The sequence below is a fragment of the Perca fluviatilis genome, chromosome 24, assembly GCF_010015445.1.
Source record: "Perca fluviatilis chromosome 24, GENO_Pfluv_1.0, whole genome shotgun sequence".
NCBI classification, from domain to species: domain Eukaryota; kingdom Metazoa; phylum Chordata; class Actinopteri; order Perciformes; family Percidae; genus Perca; species Perca fluviatilis.
In genome coordinates, this window is record NC_053135.1 from 8472730 (window position 1) to 8491893 (window position 19164).

The following is a 19164-nucleotide window of genomic DNA, read 5'->3' on the forward strand; positions in this document are numbered from 1 at the left end:
AATTTAGGGGATCACAAAAGTCATTAGGAGACATTGCGTATGAGCCATTAATGTCTCTACAAAATTGTGTTCTAATCCATCAAGTGGATGTGAAGATATTTTAATGGATAATTAGACCTCATGGTGGCATTAGAGTACAATTCAAGAGACTGCACATCCAAAATTGGTTGAAATATTCAGTCCGGAACAAAGTGGTGGGCCTGACTGCTAACGTGGTGAACAAACCACAAAGGTACCGTGATGTGTTTTATGTATGCTCTGCAGCTAATGGTTTGGAGAAGAGATGTACAGTTACATTAGCTGCAGAGCATACACTTCATTAACAGATCATCCAAGAAAATAGTGGCACCACAGCAAATAGTAGCATTTTCCACAAAAAACTTCAAGAGGTTATGAGAGAAATGGTGCCAAAACTCTGGCAGCAGTTATTCAAAGTGCCCTGGTGGGGTTTTCGTTAATTGTGTGATATGGATTTGCGAAGCTGCTTCATTCACTAGCCAGGGATTATTGATGATGCTTCCCTGTATTCAGTTTTCTTTACACCGGTATAGAGAGACTGCTCTGTCTGTCTGGACAGCCTTTTAGTTGGCTCTATGTGGGTTAGTAGAGGTGGTTTTCCAGCAGCCATTGTCTGAAAATGTATAGGCTGCTGTTTGGGCTTAGTCCACCTTTCACACTGTGCTTTATTCAGCTCTGTGAACTTGGCCAGATATTCACGGTGGACATCTGATGTTACAATGGCAGTGTCAAAAAAAAGAATGCACATGAAACCATTATGGGGCCAGGTGCTGGATAGTAACAGACCTCCATCTAGCACACAAATGGAGAAAAATGTATTCAACATACTGGTAATTAGTTAACAACTTTTAAATCAATAGTTTACATCTTTTTTTGTTCGCTGATCCCTAATCAAACTCTTTCATTATAGCAAAAATCTTGTTGTTAAAAATATTACATCAAAGGGTCAGAGGCTTGAAAGCAGAGTGCAGGGGAATAGTTTTCCATTTGTGCGTTATAGTATTACATTATTTATCATACCTGTTTTTAGTTAACTGGCTGGATTCATATTAATTTGAATAACACCATTTTCCTGCATATAGTCAGAGATGTTAGCATTTATTGCTTAGAACCACAGTCATTTAATACTCCATAATCCTTGATGATCTTTTAGAGCAAGATAACCTGATTACACTGCAATAACACTGACTATAGTTGCACAAGAAAAGCTACAGTATCTGTTTTTGTTTTATTTAATTTATCTGGCAGCTACAGTATATTTAAGGCCTTATACTGAACCATTAAAATTCACCCATGGCCATCTGTGAACATTCGCTCTAAGTGTAGTGCTTTGTTTCCATTTATGCAGTGCTTAATTTGGACATTTCCGCATTTTAGGCTTCACATATTTAACATGCTGGGGAAGAGCAATTCAGTTCCCTTACATTGATTCACAATAAACATATTATGGAAAACCAGATGTTCTGTCAATGTGAGGAAGACACAACATTGATTTATTCTAAGTAAAAGATCAACATTAGTAATTCTAACGATTTTTTTATTAGTAACCTCATTGAAATTTTGGAATACTTTCATTTCCAGGCAATTCTTTGAGCAACAACATGAAGCCCAAACTGAAAAGTTGTGTTACTTACTGTGTTTCTAAACACATAATATTTTAAATTATAATCCCTGTCCTGGTTAGAACCATTATCTAGTAGACAAGTTTATGTTCTCTACGTATGTATAATACAAACGGAAATACAGAATTTTATCAATCTTTTTTAAACACTGAAATTCAAACATTCATCATAAAAGGTGCACATGCTTGTGTACCCTAACACATATTCTTATATTGCAGATATCTCATTTGGGTTTCGAATAACTATGTAAAATGGGATAGATATTGTCATGGGCCAAATCAAAAAACTGAATTTTAGTATGCAGAATGGATATCAGCTGTATTTATTAAATTGTGCAGCAAAAGTGGCCAACATTTCTGATTTCTAACCAGCCCTAGATATGCTTGTTTTGATGCAAGTTGTGTACTCTTTGTAGAAATTGGAATAGAAATTTGATCCAAAATGTGCCTGCATTACGGTCTCAACCAATTTCATTGCATGCCCTTCACGCTCCTTCTGATTGGACATTTGTCCCATGCTCAATTCCATTTGATTAAGCTGAGCTCAAATGGCTCCTGGCTACAGGGAGCAAAGGGAAAGAAGGTTAGCAGTGGAGATTTTATTCTCTTGACTCAAATCAGTTGTCACAATCTGCACGACTACCCAAGACAACTGAGCAGAAGGTCACGTGACCCTTTTTTTCAGGATTTTCTGTTAATCTTAGACACACATGCAATATATGGAGGTTTTTATTCATACATAAGCTGGACTGCAAAATAACGCCCAGGTTAGATATTTTCACATCCCAACTGAGGGATTTTATTCAGTCGCGTCCTCAGCGTAGCCAACCTCTTGGCTCTCCTGGTCCACACTGAGCGGAGCAAGTCATCAAACAAGATGCCAAACCATCGCTATCTGATAGGAGGGACACTGACCTTCTCTTCCTCATATCTGATGGTGTTTTTTATCTGCCAGACAAATGTCAGAAATACCATTCCCCAAGCAGAATCACTTTGGCACCACAGCCAACTTTTTCTCCTGCCTCCCCTCTCCCCCTGGACCGTGAACGGTGGGGCTTCAACGGAGACATCTGCAATACCGCAGCGATCAGTCAAACCGTAATATAGGAGAGAACTCACAGCTTGCCTGAACCCTAAGGGTGAGAGTATAATATGAACATGCCTGGGATGTGGGAGAGTAACTGCATTTGAATTTCATCAAACTTTTTATTTAAAATAAACTTATACTTTAGATTGTAAAGCATTTGACAATGTATTATCACTATTGAACTGACTTTTGTAAAAAGACTATTTTTTTTATTTAAAATTTTTAATTAAAAATTATTTTTCAAAAGCAAATGTATTAATTTATCAGGGCATTTATAGCTTCACAATGAATAAACATTCTGCATTGAAATCAGACATAAACAGCTTATATACTATACATTTCATCGCTTTCTTTAGGTCATTTCAGTATATATTGCCCACTCGTTAATCTGCTATCTAATAAAATGTACACTACTATAATGGAAGAGTAGGGTGGACAGAAACACAACTCCAAATTAATAATAATGTCGCAAGTATGCCATATCAACTTAAAATGTGATTACAACTTATTTCTGTTGCCCCAAAGAGGTAAAAATAAAAATATATATCTGCAATAGAACAACACAAACCTCTCATTCGTGGAACGACTGACTGGTTTACATTTTTTCAGCGATATGGCCCATACCCTCATTGCAACAGCCCATTCCTTCATTGCTAGTGAGAGACGGCTTGTATTTGATATGCATAGCAGTATGGCTGCTCATACATTACACCCAGAGGGCCTGGGGACCAATGAATAAGGTCATGACGGGGGTTAGAAGAGAATACAGTGGAGACAAATTGTTTATGCTTGTTATGAAATCAGGTTGCTAGCATAACGATGAGTGGAGGATGTCGTGGAATGGAAAATGAGTTCCCCGAAGGCATCAACTACAGTTGGAAATGACTGGCTAATGCATTTGCACACAAGAAATGCTACTGTCAGTTTGAGACATTCAACTCAAGGGAAGACTTTGAGGAATCCTCAGACTCAGTCATTTGGTTAAGGTAGTTTTTTGGGACAAGATGATTGCTTTTGCATATGTGTATGTACTGTGTTGTATTAGAACAGTAGTTTTAAAGGTAGGGTGTGGTCCTTCAGTGGTCTTCACTGGAAATAATTCCAGTTAGAATACAAAATAATTATTAATTTGTGTACTTAAAGTCTCTAGTGCTAGCCCTAATTTGTTCCTCTCATGGATTACCTAATACATTTAAGTCACAAAGTTAAGCATCCATTTTTCTGAAAAAGAAACCCACAGACTGATTTTTACCAGTGAGAGTTTATCAACTATTCCCTACTGTATTAATGTAATTTCCTTCAGCTTCAAGTTAATCTTTTCAGTAATCGCACCTCAGAAACCAAAAGTAGACATTAAGTTCAAAGTATGACACTAACGTGCTTTGCATGATCGATCCCATGCTGTATATACAGTTGTAAGGAAGTCCTGTGGAAGCTATTCTTTCTTTGTAGCTGTGCATATTACATATCACACAATGCAGAGATGTTGCTTGTCTATCGTTGTATATTTTGTGTGTGTGCGTGCATGTGTGTATACAAGTGTGTAGGCAGGTGCAGGCGTGTGTTTTTCACAGTGTGGCAAAACTAAAATACCTGCAGAGGTGTGTGTTCCTCTCTGAGATATTGTTGTGTACTACAAGACAGGAGAGAAAAGGGGCGGGTGGAAGCAGGGACAGAGACAAACCACAAGCAGAGGGATGGAGAGAAAGAGGTGTATGGATTATAATTGAGGCAGGAGTCAGTTGATCCAGCATGGCAGACAAGTGCCACAGTCTCAGACAGAGGCTAAGTAGGAGCAAGTTGGCCCACAGTCAGATTTGGGGACCCGGGGTGCTTAATCATCCCGGGCTTGGTGCTAGAGTTGACAGGTGAGTTATGAGCTGGCGCTACAGGTAGGAGCCCCAGTCTTCCCACTGCTCACTAGGACCTTTGCTCTGGCCATAAATAATGCAGGGACCATCAAATACTGATTTAGGATTACTGGGCAGGTCCTGTCTTGATCTGGGTTAAGCTTTGCTTGGTGTGGACAGGGAAGGTAGTCCTGGGTGCTGATCTAATGCACATATGCTATATGTTTATATAAATGCAATACTTTAGTCCAATATCAGTCTCTAGCTCAGTATCAACACCACTTTTCTGACCTCTCAGGCCTTCCTTAGTCTTTTGCCAGTTTGGACTTGGGACCTGTCTTGGTCTCAGTCATTATTTGATGTTGACCAGACTTTTTCCCTGCCTGTCTAAAGCCATTGTTAAATCCATCTCTAAAGTGACGTGGCACATCCAATCATGCCAGGCTGCATTAACTGCGGCGGGTATGCGCTCTCAGGAAAGATCTTGGCTGTTTTTACATCTGCCCTTGACATCCTGACGTAGGCCTGGTTGACGTTTCGATCCAATCTCAGGTATATGCTGACACAACTGGCTACGAGATGGACCAGTGATGTCACTTATATACTTAGGCCCCTGTTGATGTGATTCCCTTTAGCTTTTGCTACACACTGACACAAAATGACGTCAAATGGAGGGAAACAATAGAAGGTTCCAGCAGTTCCAGACTTATTCTGCGCTCTACAGAAACAGGACACACTTAGAAAACATCAGGATTATTTAAAATTCACATACACATACATTGGGTGACAAATTAAAGGAAAACCCTGAATAAATGATCTGAGAAACCATACAAATTCAGATTGGTTTGAGTATGAAAATATAATGTGAATTGTATACTATGGCCTTCAGTCACCAGATTTTAACCTAATTGAACACCAATAGAAGATATTGGACTAATGTGTTAGACAGCACTCTGTCTCCACAACCATTATTAAACACCAAATGAGGGAATATCTTTTGAAACAATGGTGTTCATCCTGCCACTTACTAAAAACGTACTGTTTTTTATCCCCTGTATTTGTCGCCCATCTGTATACATGTGCTTACATGTAGTGACAGCAGTGTAGCCAGACTTTAACGTGGCATTGAAAATGTAGAATTCACATAAAGTTAGGTGTTTAACTACAATGCTGCTGTACACTGTAGACACACACCCACACCCACACACACACACAAACAAGTATATACTGTGGATGTCCAGTGTGCTGCTCAGGGACACGGTAATGATTTGGCAGATGTTAGCAATATCTCTACTGAGCCTGATGCCCTGATTATAGTAGGAATATGTATGTGATTTTTATATAAAGCTACAGTGTTGGAGGATGTGCCTGCTTGCATCGAGCAACCGTTTAAGCCAATGAGACAGTTGGGATGCTGCTATATATTATTATATATATTTCAGTAGTTTTCATTGCATGCCTCTTGTAGACATTTAAGTTATTGTAAGTATAGTTTCACAGTGTTAAAAAATATACACCAAATAACTTTTGTAACATTTCGGTTATTTTATCACTGAATGATTTTTATGGCATGATAGCTGCATTAAGTTAAACCTCAGTCATCCCTTTTGAAATGCTAATGCTGTCCTCAGTCAAGACTTTAATGTTACTGTACAGCATAGGTCAACATGCTATATCAAATCTTTAAAGGGTTAGGCCTAATATCCGTGGTGGGTTTAAATGGCTGCCCTCTAAGGACATTATGTCGAGGTTACTTTCATCAACCTTTGGACCTCTCGCCTTGTTATGAGACAATTCTCTGAGAACGCTATCGTTCGTTGAAAGTAAGCTCTAATGAGTAATCAGCAATTATTTCACCATCCAATTTCTATTAGAAAGGAGTTATTTTAATTAAGAGATTCATTAAGTAAGTTCATTAATTTCCCCGCAGGTGCCATGGATTCTCAGGAGAATTTCAAATCAATTCTGCTGCCTATTATTTAATATCGGGAGTGAAAAGCTGCTGAGGTAAAGGGCAGGTTCTATCTGGTTTCATCCTCTGGTGGGGTAGATTAAATGACAGTCAACAGAATTAAATAAAATATGTATCAAATGGTGGATAGTTTTGGTTAGGAGCGATCTAACTCTGAAAAATAGAAACGTCATACATTAACCGGTGAATTTAACTACTGCTAAATCCCATGAGCATCTTGCCGTAAGGAGAGACTGCAGTGTTTTTCCACAGTGTGCCAATCAGAATTCTTTCAGCAAGCTGCTTAACTCCTAAGTGACCATTGCACATAATTTCACTGCATTTGCCGCATAATGCAACTCAAGTCCTCTGCCTGCCCTCCAGCTGTATACAGTAGCTGTCGGCCTGACACTTCTCTGGGTTGATGTATGCAGGATGCTATCTATCATTGCCACCACATTGCATAGCCCCTTCAGTTTGACACATTTGACAGACACTGTCACCCATTAATGCCATGGTATCACCGAGGTTGTTATCACTGTATCAGCAGTACGCAGATGGTTCCACAAGCGTTGAATGCTCAGTGCGTAGCGAGTGCAGCAGTAGGATCATCATCCTGCTTAGTTCTTTGGATAGGCTTTATGAATATTATAGCTGTTGAGTGAATAGTCAAGAGATCACCTGGCTCTTCAGGCTCAAAAGGCATCGTGATGGATGTGAAATGTTGGAAAGACATTGTAGGACAAAGTGTTGGCCCACACCATCGATCACTCATGCGGAGCAGATGACACAATTCTCTCTCTCTCCCTTCCAGCAGGCGAGTTTATCAGTGCTGGCCAGAATATTTAACAGGGAAGAGAGCACTCCCGTGGGATCTCATTTGCACAGGTGTCCATCTGGTAGAAGTTGTCTGGGATAATCTCCACATCATGTTACATTTGCATCCGGGCTTCATGAAAATGGCACAACCTCTGTAAGCGGAGCGTGCGACACTGGCCAGTCCGAAGGGCGAGGGATTGATTGCTGACACTGTAGCTAAGACCAGCGTGTGTTGTACTAATCCACGAGGCAGTTAATGCCGCGCAATTATGTAAGGATTTAACATGTTTGCAATTGTTTGTTGGTTCAGCTCAATTTGTGTAACCAGCTTTAGTTGGAAAATTAGCAATGAGATTTTCCTAAACATTGCCAATTTGTTTGGTCTTTTAACCAGGACGGATTTGCTGCAGTCAGGCTGCGGGACTTGTCAATTGTGACAGTCTTATTAGCCACTTTAGGCAAAGAAAAGATGCTCTTATTGAATGCATTGATCATCAAGGACCTTTGCTTCTGTTCCCCTCCTTTAAATAGCACAACCTTCACAGTGAATCAATGTGTTCATAGATCCCCATGTTCTGTTAAGAATTAACCAAGAAACAGATCCAATCTCAAATTTGCTGTCCAATTAATGACCCAAACAGGAGCGCTGTAGATGCTTAGCAGCTGTATCTTTGCCTCTCATGTGTCTGTAAAGCATCACTTTCCTGGGCAAGAATAGCTCTGATCTGGTTTCCTACATGGTTCTGTATGAGAATGCTCAACCCAGATTGGTTAAGTATTTAAAGACAAATGTCTGCAACACAGATTACTGCAGGGATACAGCAATACCAAGCAGTGAAATGAAATGTTTATTCCACCGTGGATGAATGCACGCCAGTATCTGTGAGCCCAGGCAAGCATGTAGTCTTCAAACATTACAAGTTATCTTGCATTTTACACCCTCTCCCTTGCGTTATAAATTCTCTTCTTCATGTATATGACCTGAGCAGTTACAGTACATCAATTGTAGCAAGTAATTTTCTGCTAGCTCGCACTGTATCTGCCTAACACATGAAAACAAAAGGCTCAATCAATCTTGCTGTTGACATTCGGAGCTGTTGCTCCACATTACCGCCTGTGTCCCTGCCCCTTATACACACATGTACAAATACGTGTATAAATTATATATTATTGTTTTCCATTAATAGTTAAGAGGTAGGCTCTTTATTAATTCCTGATATTTATAATTGAATGGAAGAGAAAACATTTTAAGAATCTGTAATTGTCCAGATTAAGTGTCATATTTGAGATGATCATTCAACATTCATCATTAAAGGAAAGTGTTTGCTTGGGAAAAACAAAAAACATGAATTGTAAAAATTATGGATTGCTTTTGCCAGGAAGGTTTCTTTCCCTCTCCCACTGCTACATTTTGTGATTCACATGGAATCTAATGAATGAGCCTTGTGGAGATTGTAATAGCGCAGACTCTGAGTTTATGTGAAGCCAGAGATGGACTGCCGGCAGCTTTTGTTTGCTGCATCTGGCAAGATTTCAATAGGATATCGACTCATTTATTTCTCTGACTGATTCATTAACTTTGTATTTTTGCAGGAACTCCACTTACTGCATGAAGGTGTCCATGTCTCTCACAGTGGCGGAGAATGACACAGACCTCTGCTACAACTCCAAAATGAGGTTCTTTGAGAAGGCAGAACTAAGCAAAAGCAAAGACATCAGCTGCATGAGCATTGAGGATTATCTGCAGCCAGGAGTGGAGCCTGAGATTGTGTGGTACAAGGTAAGATGCACCCTTTTCATTAGCTGTTTGCACAAATAATCGTCATTGATTTAATTTCACTTTATATGCAGAGGTGCATGATGTTGTCTAAACAGTATATCACCTGAAACCCATCATGCACATTAGTAGAGTTGGACCTTTATTTTCAAATTAAAAAAGCTGCTTTACAAGAAGTTCTTTCATTTATCTGAAGAGTAACCTAGTTCAGGTCAGCCATATTCAGGTCTAATTAGCTTCAAATACTATCTCCTCTCTGACCTATGAAAGTAAAAGCAAAATAAATATATAACTGACAAAAATAAATCTATTCACTGTGTACATACAAATCTCTTGTATCCTCACCTTAAACTTTCTCTTCCTCCTCACGGGGAATTGTGACACCCACAGTGTGACTGACCCAGCCAGAGCTCCCGTGTCCGGCAGGCCACTTTGATAGCGCTGTTAGTTGAAGCTCGGGGGCCAATTTATCAAACGTTAAAGTGTGCTGGATTAGGTGGCAACAACGCTTCTTCAGTTTCCCACAGAATCAAATTAAAATGGCAGATAATGACTGTGGGCTCCACACCCTCCAGGTATTGGCTCTCACTTTGTCAGTGGGGGCTGATTGAATTCTGGGAGGCCTGTCTTGGACCACAGTTTGAAACCAAACCCACAGTGCCCCAGTTTCCTTTGCCTCAGGTGTTTTGTGGCCCAAAATCTCAGTTAAGACAGAACACTGTAATAGGCAGCAATGGTGGCCAAGATCACCATGATCAAAGCAGTCAAAAATGGCTATTTTTGGAAGTTATCTAACAGCTTTTGATGCTAAATTTAACTTCCTGTGTACATATTTAAATGCTTCTGATTATGTTGCACTAAAGATATTTCCCAACAACCAATTTACACATTACTTATTTCGAGACATTTCAAGTATCGACGGTAACCTGACAAGCCAGATGGTTTGTTACACAGAACCATCCGAGGAGCCGTCATTGGAAACTGTTTGGAAAAGGGCAGGCACTTTCAAATAAATACCTGGCAGTTGATTGGATGAACCATCTGTCTATCACGTCCGCCATTGTTGTTTGTTGAATGAACAGTCGCGGCCGTCACACACACCTAAACAACGCCCGTAGCTGCCAACAGCTCCTCACCAGACGCTGATTGGTAGAGTTAGCTAGTAGTTGAGACACAAACACATTACTTGAAGCATGACAAAATGGATGTCTGTGTGATATGCGAACCTGTGATTTTCATTCAATATGCTTAAAGCTCCGACAAAATATAAAGTCTCATGTCAAGTAAAAGCGTGTTTCCTGCTGATTTCAAACATTTGTTACACTTCACAGTCAACACAGTATCTAACATTCTGGATCCCCATGGTCTGTGTTTTAAATAAAGGAATGCAAGCCAAAGCAGTGGAGACAAACCATAGAAAGGAGGAGGGACACTCTATCCATCAAGGAAGTACTGGAAGATGACATTGGGAATTACACCTGCGAATTACAGTTTGGGAACTTTGTGGTACGGAGGACAACTGAGCTATCCGTCACAGGTAAAGAAAAAGTATACGTTTATTCAATGCTGCAAAATCCTTTATTTGCTGAGTCATCTCTTCTTACTTTCGTTAAGATGTTTAAACACTGTCATTTACTGAAAGAGACAAAGAGAGCCGCAGTGCTTGCCACAGCAAAAAAGGAATGTCAGTAACTGTAAACTGAAAGCCTCAATGCAAATATATTTATATTGAAACCATTTCAAAACAAAGGTATTTCCACAAATGAATATCCTCATTGTTGCTCCTGCCTTGTGCCTGGTGATGGTTTTCGACAGATTGTGTCGCTGTGCTCTGGGGGAAAAAAAGTGGCTTCAGGTTGTTAAATTGGAGCTTTTTAAAGCTGCTCTCCTTTTGCCAAAGTGTCACAGTCTATAGCTTCACTGTCTCTCTCTCTGACTTCTAGGCTTCTTTAATTGCTAGAAGTGGAATTCACACAGTGCCACCTCAGCACTTTTTCTTAAGGCAGTTGAAATATTTAAGCCTGAACCTAAAGAGGGTGACAGATTGCTTGCCACTGACACTGCTACAGACAAGGTTGATGCAGCAGGCACTGTGGATAGGGAGATCCCAAAATTTACAATTTAAATATGGGCACCTTTTTTTTTAGGTTATCTGATTGGAATTAGTTCAAGATGTTGTCCCGAATGATGACAAATATACTTGTTTAAGTTTTTGATTAATAAACCGCAGCACGTACAGTAGCTAATATTGACTGAAAACAATAATAGTACCGGTCATATCACTTGCTAGATTTGAAATGGACAATTTCATACAACAGCAGCTCCTCCTCTCTTACCCCATTTCCACCAACAAGAACCAGGTGCTGGTTCAGAGCTAGAGCTAGTGCCGGTTCGGAGTTGGTTCGACTGACGAGCCTCCAAAGAACCGGTTTGCTTTTCCACAGGCTAAAGAGCCAGCACAGAGCCAGGTCTTACATCACTGTATACGTCTCATCTTTCCCAGCAACGTTAGTGCGGCGGCGCCAAACACACCATCAACAATGGCGAACGTTGCTTTGCTATTGATGTTCATGGCTTTGCGGACCTACATTGGCATCCAAACTCGGCGGATCCAATGTGTTCGCGCGGCTCGCCTTTTATAGTGCAAGAAAGCAGCTTGTTTCCTCCTCTGACCACTGCTGTTGTTGTTTAATCGCATCCATTGTGTTTATCTGCTAATTCAAAAATGGCGGTCACAAGTTTCTGGTTGGTCACGGTAACCCCGCCCCCAGCCGTGTGTGGTTCTTACTTCTGGACCAGCAATGATTTGGTGCTACTTAAGAACCACTTTTACTGGTTCGGAGCCGGTGCTTTGGTGGTCGAAAAACAAAGAACCGATTTGAAACTAGGCTCTGGCTCCGAACCAGCACCAGCTCTGCCTTGGTGGAAAAGTGGTATCTGTGACTCATTTGGCTCTGCTCACTTCTCCTGTCGTGGCTTACGTCTGCGAGGATTCGAACAAACGCAGGATGACACAGACGGAAACAAAACAGAGAGAAGTGAAGAGCTTTTGGATGGATAGAGGGGCTGTTACATTTCAGTGCAGCTGCCACTGGACATTGTGGGTGTGAGGGTCAGACAAACTGTATGCTGTTAACTGCTACTTGATTACACTTTATAGACCCTTTAAAGAGACAAAGACAGACTCCAGTGAGGGGCAAGCAAAGTCATAAATCATTTTCTCACCAGCCTTAAAATGTCATCCTGGGGGAATAGTCTTAATCTCTATATACTTAAGAGACATTCAGCATTTCAAAACAAGTGGCAAAAGATGATTGATGGTTGGACTATGGCATTTATGATTTTTTTAGAAAGAAATATACTCTCCCACCTGTCTGTCCTTACTCCCACATCCAGTCGGCCTATACAGTACATGTACGTGTGAATGTGTCTCTGTTTAGCCTTTTGGTAGACCGGCAAACTATCCAGGATGTACCCTGCCTCTTCAAGCCCTCACATTAGAAAATGGATGGATAGATGGTTTTACATCAAGTCTATTTGATGTTTTAATTTTAAGATGAAGTTGCCAGTATGTGTGAAAGAAAAGGTAGTGATTGCTTTAAATTTTGTCAGGAAAATGCCACTTAAAAATAATGCAACAGGGACCTTAGGTCTTATTCCATAGCAGTAGGTCACATAGTGGTACAATAGTGTATTTGTATACTTAGATGTTCATTTAAGGATGCAGAGACTAAGGCCGGTTACACACTGCCTGCGTGACGTGTGCGTGGCGTTTCTGTTGCGTGGCGGCTGCGTGGATTTTTCTATGTCTTTACACACCAGAAACGTGTCTGACGCGGTGCTGCTGCTGCTAGCCTTGTCTGGACACATATATGTTTCCCATTGATAAAATCAATGAAAAAACATAAATATATACTGATTTGATTACAGCAAAGACAACTTTGGCAGTATTGACGTTCTCTATTGACAGGTGTAATATATATTTTTTTTATTACATTTATATCTGCATTTATATCAAAACCTAGAGACTTTCAAACATCAACATGTCATTCATTAAATGTATTTGTGTCAAAATGACATATAAACATCTTTTCCTATTATATTTTCGCCTGGAAACGCTTCCAACACGCTTGCGTGTCGCGTGAAAAATAGGCGTCTGTTTTATTTCTAGCAGCCACGCATTTTCGGCGCGGCTCAAGCGCCTGAGACGTGCGTGTCACGCAGTAGTGTGTAAGCTCTAACCTGTTAACATGGGAGCCGAAATGAAAACGGACATGCCACGCAGCTGACACGCTGGCGCGACACATCCAGTGTGTAACCGGCCTTAAGCTGACTTTTACTGTAAGTTACAAGATACAATTTTGCCTCGAGGTACCAATGTGTACAGTGTAATACAAAGGGTTATACAAGTTCTCATTGTTCTTTCTGAACTTAAAGTGCTTTTTTATCTTCGGAGAGCAATGGCAGTGTTCATTCTGCTTTTGGCTTGGTTGCTTTCCTTTTAGGCAGAATTGCTTTCCTCTGAGTCTTGGATTCATTTATTTATTTTCCATCTTCTATTGAAGAAGTTTTGGTCTTTTGTAGACAGTGTTTTCTTTTGTGCAGCCACGGCAGCTGTACTGATCATGCAAACTATCCAGTTCTTTTGATCTGTATTCTATTTTCTATTTTATTTTGTCTGCCATTACTACATCAGTAGATGTTAAACACATTGTGTCCTGTAAGAAAAGGGATTTTGCTCTTGGAAAGAACTTCTGTGCATGGTGTTTAGACCAGCAGATGTAGAAGCTTTCATAAACTGCCTTGAACAACTCTTCTGTCCTAAACACCTTGAACTTTCATCCAAAAAGTGGTGTCTTCCACTAGTTGTAATCCTCATTAATTGTATGTGCAAAACGCTCAAGTTTGTCTAATTTTCACAATTAATCACGATAACAAGCATTCTAGGGTTCAATTGTTTAGGAAAGTGTCAGCCATTTATCCCCATTATATACTCATCGAGGCCAGTGAGAAGAAGTGTGAAATTGAAAAAGAGTAACGACACAGAATCTCAAGCACATTAGACCTGATCAAAAAATGCTCTAACAAACTAAGACATTAGCCCTTTTGTAGGTACTTAGCAATCCCTAAGCAGGGGCATCCCATAACCTAAACCTTTAAGAAACTGTAAGGCTCTGGCACAGGATTTGTCCTTGTTTTTCGTAAATACAGACAAAATGTTTACGTGTATACCATAAAAAAACGCAAAAGCAATGACAGACAATGCCGTCTTTACATGTTTGGTAAGTAAGTAAAGTAAGCAGTCAACAGGCAGACGACAATGTAAAAAAATACGCTGACAATGTAAAAAAATACGCTTGATATTGTTTATAGGTTACATACTTTTTTATGTAATCTTGTTGAATCTTTCAGTTTTTCTCTGCCATGTTTGCTGAAAACTGAGAAATGTCAAGGATTCTGTTTTGTTCCTTTTCAAAAAGTATTTAGTCAATACAGAGGCATGCAACGGCACATTTGCTTGACCAATCACGATCTGTAGCACTGCTGGTAACTATTGAAGTACCTAGAATTTGCATTTAGTATCGCCTCATGAGCAGCACATATGTTGAGTTCCAGGACTTTGTCCCCAAAGATGTGAGGACAAGAGAACAGTGGAAACAGATGCAGAAACACATTATGTTACATTTCATTACATTCCTGCAGTGGGAAAGGGCTTTAAGTATTACACAAAGAGGTCTGTGGTTCAGACCTGACCTTTCTGTCTGCATACTTTCTTTTTTTTTTTATCTGGAATAGGTATACATGAACCTTTTATGTAATATTATCATTAACCTCCCACAGACAATTCCAATTCACTATCAAAACCCTTGTCACTCTCCTGTTTTATCAACAGCCTCCAGGCCCTCACAGCAGTGCAATGGGACAAAAGGTCAGATTCCATGTGATTATAATGAGCACCACTAAAATCATAATGAGCTCCCTCGCTGGGCAATTGGAAGCGACGTTCATTTTTTTGATATAAAATTTGCAGTTTTATGACTTCTTTGTGAGGTGCCCCGTTTGATCTCATAGATTAAACACAGTACAATAAAGAAGCACCGATGGAATAGATGTAAAGGGGAGCAGCAACTTTGGTGTGTAAAATAGTGTGTCAGTGTAGCTGATGAGCTGGGACTGATACTGTTAACCTGCTTTTCTTATTTTGAACCAGCACGCAAGGAGAGTTGTTTGGTTGAGGAAGGGAAGGGGTGTGCTTTGCAGTGCAAGCATGTAATTATCCAAAATGCCAGAGAGGTTGAAAATAATCATGAAAATATCTCTCCACATAAAATGTCTCGGCCTTCCTCCTCAAACTAACTGGTGCATTCACCTGATATGTTCCATGTCCTTCAAGTCTGAGGGAATACACAGATCTGATGCCAGAGTTGTGGCTTAAAGCAATCCTCGTCGCAACACTCGTTTCAACAGTCTTTCAGTCGAGCACATTCAAAACCGATTTCTCTCGAGTGATCAATGGTTTCTTGTGAGATGGCACCATTCGATATCAGTATCTTGCTTACTATAGAATATTATTGCACAGCGACTGGTTGGGAATGAAAGGAACTATTTTTCTTCCTCAGTTCAACGACTGCTCTCGAATGATGGGAACCTTTCCCTTGATATGGCTGTGCATTTGTAAGCTAGAGGCTATTTTCTTCAAATGTAGACAAAGAATAACAAGTGCAGTACAAGTTTAGAACATGACTATTCATGGATTTTTACACTGACTTTGCTAGGAGCATGACAATTAGGGACAAAAAAAAAAATGTCTTTACTTTAAAGATGATCATAGTGATATCACTGACTTTATTCATCTTAATAAATTAAATGCATTTTTTAAATCCGAAAACTAACAACACAATGTTCAGGGTTCCACTTTGGTATTTTATTTTTATTTTGGTAGACATGTGCCATTGTGAATCATTGACCTCATTTACATCTTGTGTTAACATGTGCTCTGTATCTGGATATTTTATGAGGAACAGAAAAAAAACATGTTAATGCAGGGTGTAATTGCAGAATGCATTGCACTTGAAATGCGATCAGATCACCCAGACCACCTCTGGAGGCTTGCATTTTGATCTCTGTCAGGTAGAAATGTGTACAGTTTGGCCACATTTTATGGAAAGAAATCTGCCGCCACGTTGAGACAATCACCTAACTCCACCTTTCCCTGCTATCTCAAGTTGCCTGTCAAAAAGCTGCAAACAACCTGTTCCTTGGTAAAGATAAAATAAGCAGAGTTCATCAAGGAGTATCGCTGCGGGAGACTCAAGGGGCCCGACAGTGTGCAGGACAAATGTCTTGGGACCGCTGAGCTAACACTGAGCAAGCTTCTCCACTAGCACAGATTCCCTTTTTAGCTTCGCCTTACGTTGTAGAGTTACGTTGAGAGTATTCTGCCTTGCTCCCTTCGACCTGGGACACATCATGTTTGTATGCCCGCTCTACCTTTCTAATTTGCAAATCGAGATCCAATTACAATGTGGACAGAAACTTAATTACAAGAACACTTATTAATGTTAACGCAGAAGCCCATGATCAGATTATGTTAATACTCATAATATCCTATGTTTTCTTTTACATATAAACGGATATCTAAAAGTAAAATAGATTTAGCTAAAATCATACAGCTCCTGGTCACTTTTAATGCTACATTTTATTTAAAGTGTGTAAAGTAGTCTTTACAGAAAGCCAGTGATGCTTAGGCTACCTTACCATGCCATGTTAACTGTACAAACTGAAATGATCAAAGCACAGTAGTGCTGAGGAAGCACAGTCCTCTTTTAGAAACCCAACCAGCTCCTCACAACCATAAGTCCCTCCAATATGGCCATCAGAGGCTTTAGGGTAAACATTTGTTTGCTTTCTTTTCAATATTGGAACCATTGTTTTTTGCATCCTAGCCTGGCACATCTTAGATGTCATTACCTATAATATATGCAATCCTGTCATGATGATGAATGCTGTTGAAGCTGAAACGTATTGATTTGTTATGCTTTAGTCTATTGTTCTCAAGGAGCAGCTAAATGACTTTAGTTTTGCTAAGTAAAAATAAATGTGGCATTTGTTTTGGTGGCAGACAGCTTCTGGCACAAGAACGCCAGTAATAGAGTACTTCCAAACTTCAAATATGTGTTTAGTATTCACTCCTTCAAAGTATGAACTAATTTGGTGAAAACTAAAATGTTAACAGGGCCTCTCTGTTCTTGTTAATCCTAACTGTTTACCTCTTCAGCTCAATATGACACTACTGCTTCTCCTACACCTAAATTCTGCAAGCACCATATTGTGGCCATTACAAATTTCCTCTCCCATCCCCGAGTTGACTCATTAGCATATGAAGGAGGTTGGAATATAATTGCTCCTTTTAATTGATGGAAGATAATTAATTTAGCCAAGCTGCAGATGAAAAAAAAGAAGACAATGCACTGAGTGGATTCAGAAAGTAATCTTTTTTTTCTTGTGAATTTATTAAATTGTGTAATCGTACGTTTGATGAGGTTTAGTGATTTTTGCCTCTTTTTTCTATCATTACCTTTGATATTTTGCCACTATTTTTGAGAACACACATCGATAAAGATGAAGCTTGTCATTATTCTGTATATAAGTCTTCTGTGATCTGAGTTCATTGTCTCCTGCTGTTTTCAATGATGCATTTCGGCTGAATCTTTAAGAGTGAGAATTATTAATTATAGCGTGGCAACTTGCTAAATTTAAATGTCTTTTGTGCCTTATATTTAAATATATTTACTTTGTATTTAGGATATCTTGTGCAATTTGATCTGCTTATTCAGATTTTATTTATTAATTTCGTTGGTGACAGAGGGGCTTTCAAGGGAATGGTACATTACGTGAGCATGGGAAGGTTTGGATATAAAAAGCTGTAATACCTGATACAATCCTTGATCATGGAAGTTCATTATTGAGATTGGGAACAGTATGTGTGACAAAATGATTTCTATTTAGTAGCTGTTATAGAGATTTCAACTTCATAATCAGTCATATCGAGACACAATTTCCAATTTTTTAACAAAACACAATGCTGCTGATTAACTTAAATAAAGATAATCTTGTATAATAGAAAAAAGTGTTAGATGGTGAACCTGGATGGAAGAATGGTCACCAGCATGATGCATAGAGTTTATTGTCACCATACAGATTCCCTGCGAGGAGAAGGCTAGGCGTGTTATGAAATACACTTCAAGCTAAGTGAAGAGCTCTTAAAGCACAATGGATGTTTTTTGTTCAATTGGAATTATTATTTTTTTCATGTTCCTTGCAGCTTATTTTCCTAAATGAAGTACTGGATGAGGGTCTCTGGAGAATATAAGGTGGACATCCCATGCACGTGTAACACTGCTTGCCTTTCTCTAGCAAAGAACGCTGCAGTATAATGCAAAACGCAATACCGAATCTAAAATGGCAAGACATTTTTTTGTTATTATAGTGTTAGTGTTTTAAGATTTATGATACCATCTTTTTTATCACCTCCTTTTTCTGCTTCCGCCCTTGTTTTGCCATTTATCACGTCCCACCTCTGCCATACGCTCCTACCCCAGTCAAGACCAAATATCAATCAGAGGTGAAAGGCAGAACCTGAGGCTTTCTTTTACAGCCAATAATGGAAAGTCTCAAGCTGGGCTTTGACAGTGGCATTTTCTTCTTCCTCTTCTTCTTCTACTGCCGTCAGTCACCTATGGGGCCGAATTGAAAGCCTTTTTGCAAAAGGACATAGCCATTATAACACCATTCAGAAATCAATATGACATATTGCAGCATGACGTTTATCTTACAGTTCTAAAGTGAACAAAGCGGAGTGAATGTAGGGTGGTCAAGTAAGATCAGTGCAGCATAACACAAAAATAAGACACTGTAATGCATATGGAGGCTTTCAAGCTATCAGCTATTCCCATGAGGAATTCTAACTAATGAACAACACTGTCCATGCATCCACATGATGCAAGCCCTCTGTGACCACACCACCCCAACCCCTCCTCC

At 39.6% G+C, this 19164-nt stretch overlaps 1 protein-coding gene across 8 annotated transcripts in view; it reads left to right on the forward strand.

Moving 5' to 3' along the window:
• The window catches only part of LOC120554598 (interleukin-1 receptor accessory protein-like 1), a 276632-nt gene that overhangs the window by 136536 nt on the left and 120932 nt on the right, over positions 1 to 19164 (forward strand). For 4 of the 8 annotated variants that reach the window (XM_039793600.1, XM_039793601.1, XM_039793599.1 and 1 more), the window contains 3 exons: positions 8940 to 9126; positions 10507 to 10660; positions 15017 to 15052. In XM_039793600.1, the coding sequence (XP_039649534.1) occupies positions 8940 to 9126; positions 10507 to 10660; positions 15017 to 15052 (377 nt within the window). The remainder of the gene's footprint in view (positions 1 to 8939; positions 9127 to 10506; positions 10661 to 15016; positions 15053 to 19164) is intronic. The other 4 variants (XM_039793604.1, XM_039793606.1, XM_039793602.1 and 1 more) reach the window with 1 other exon arrangement.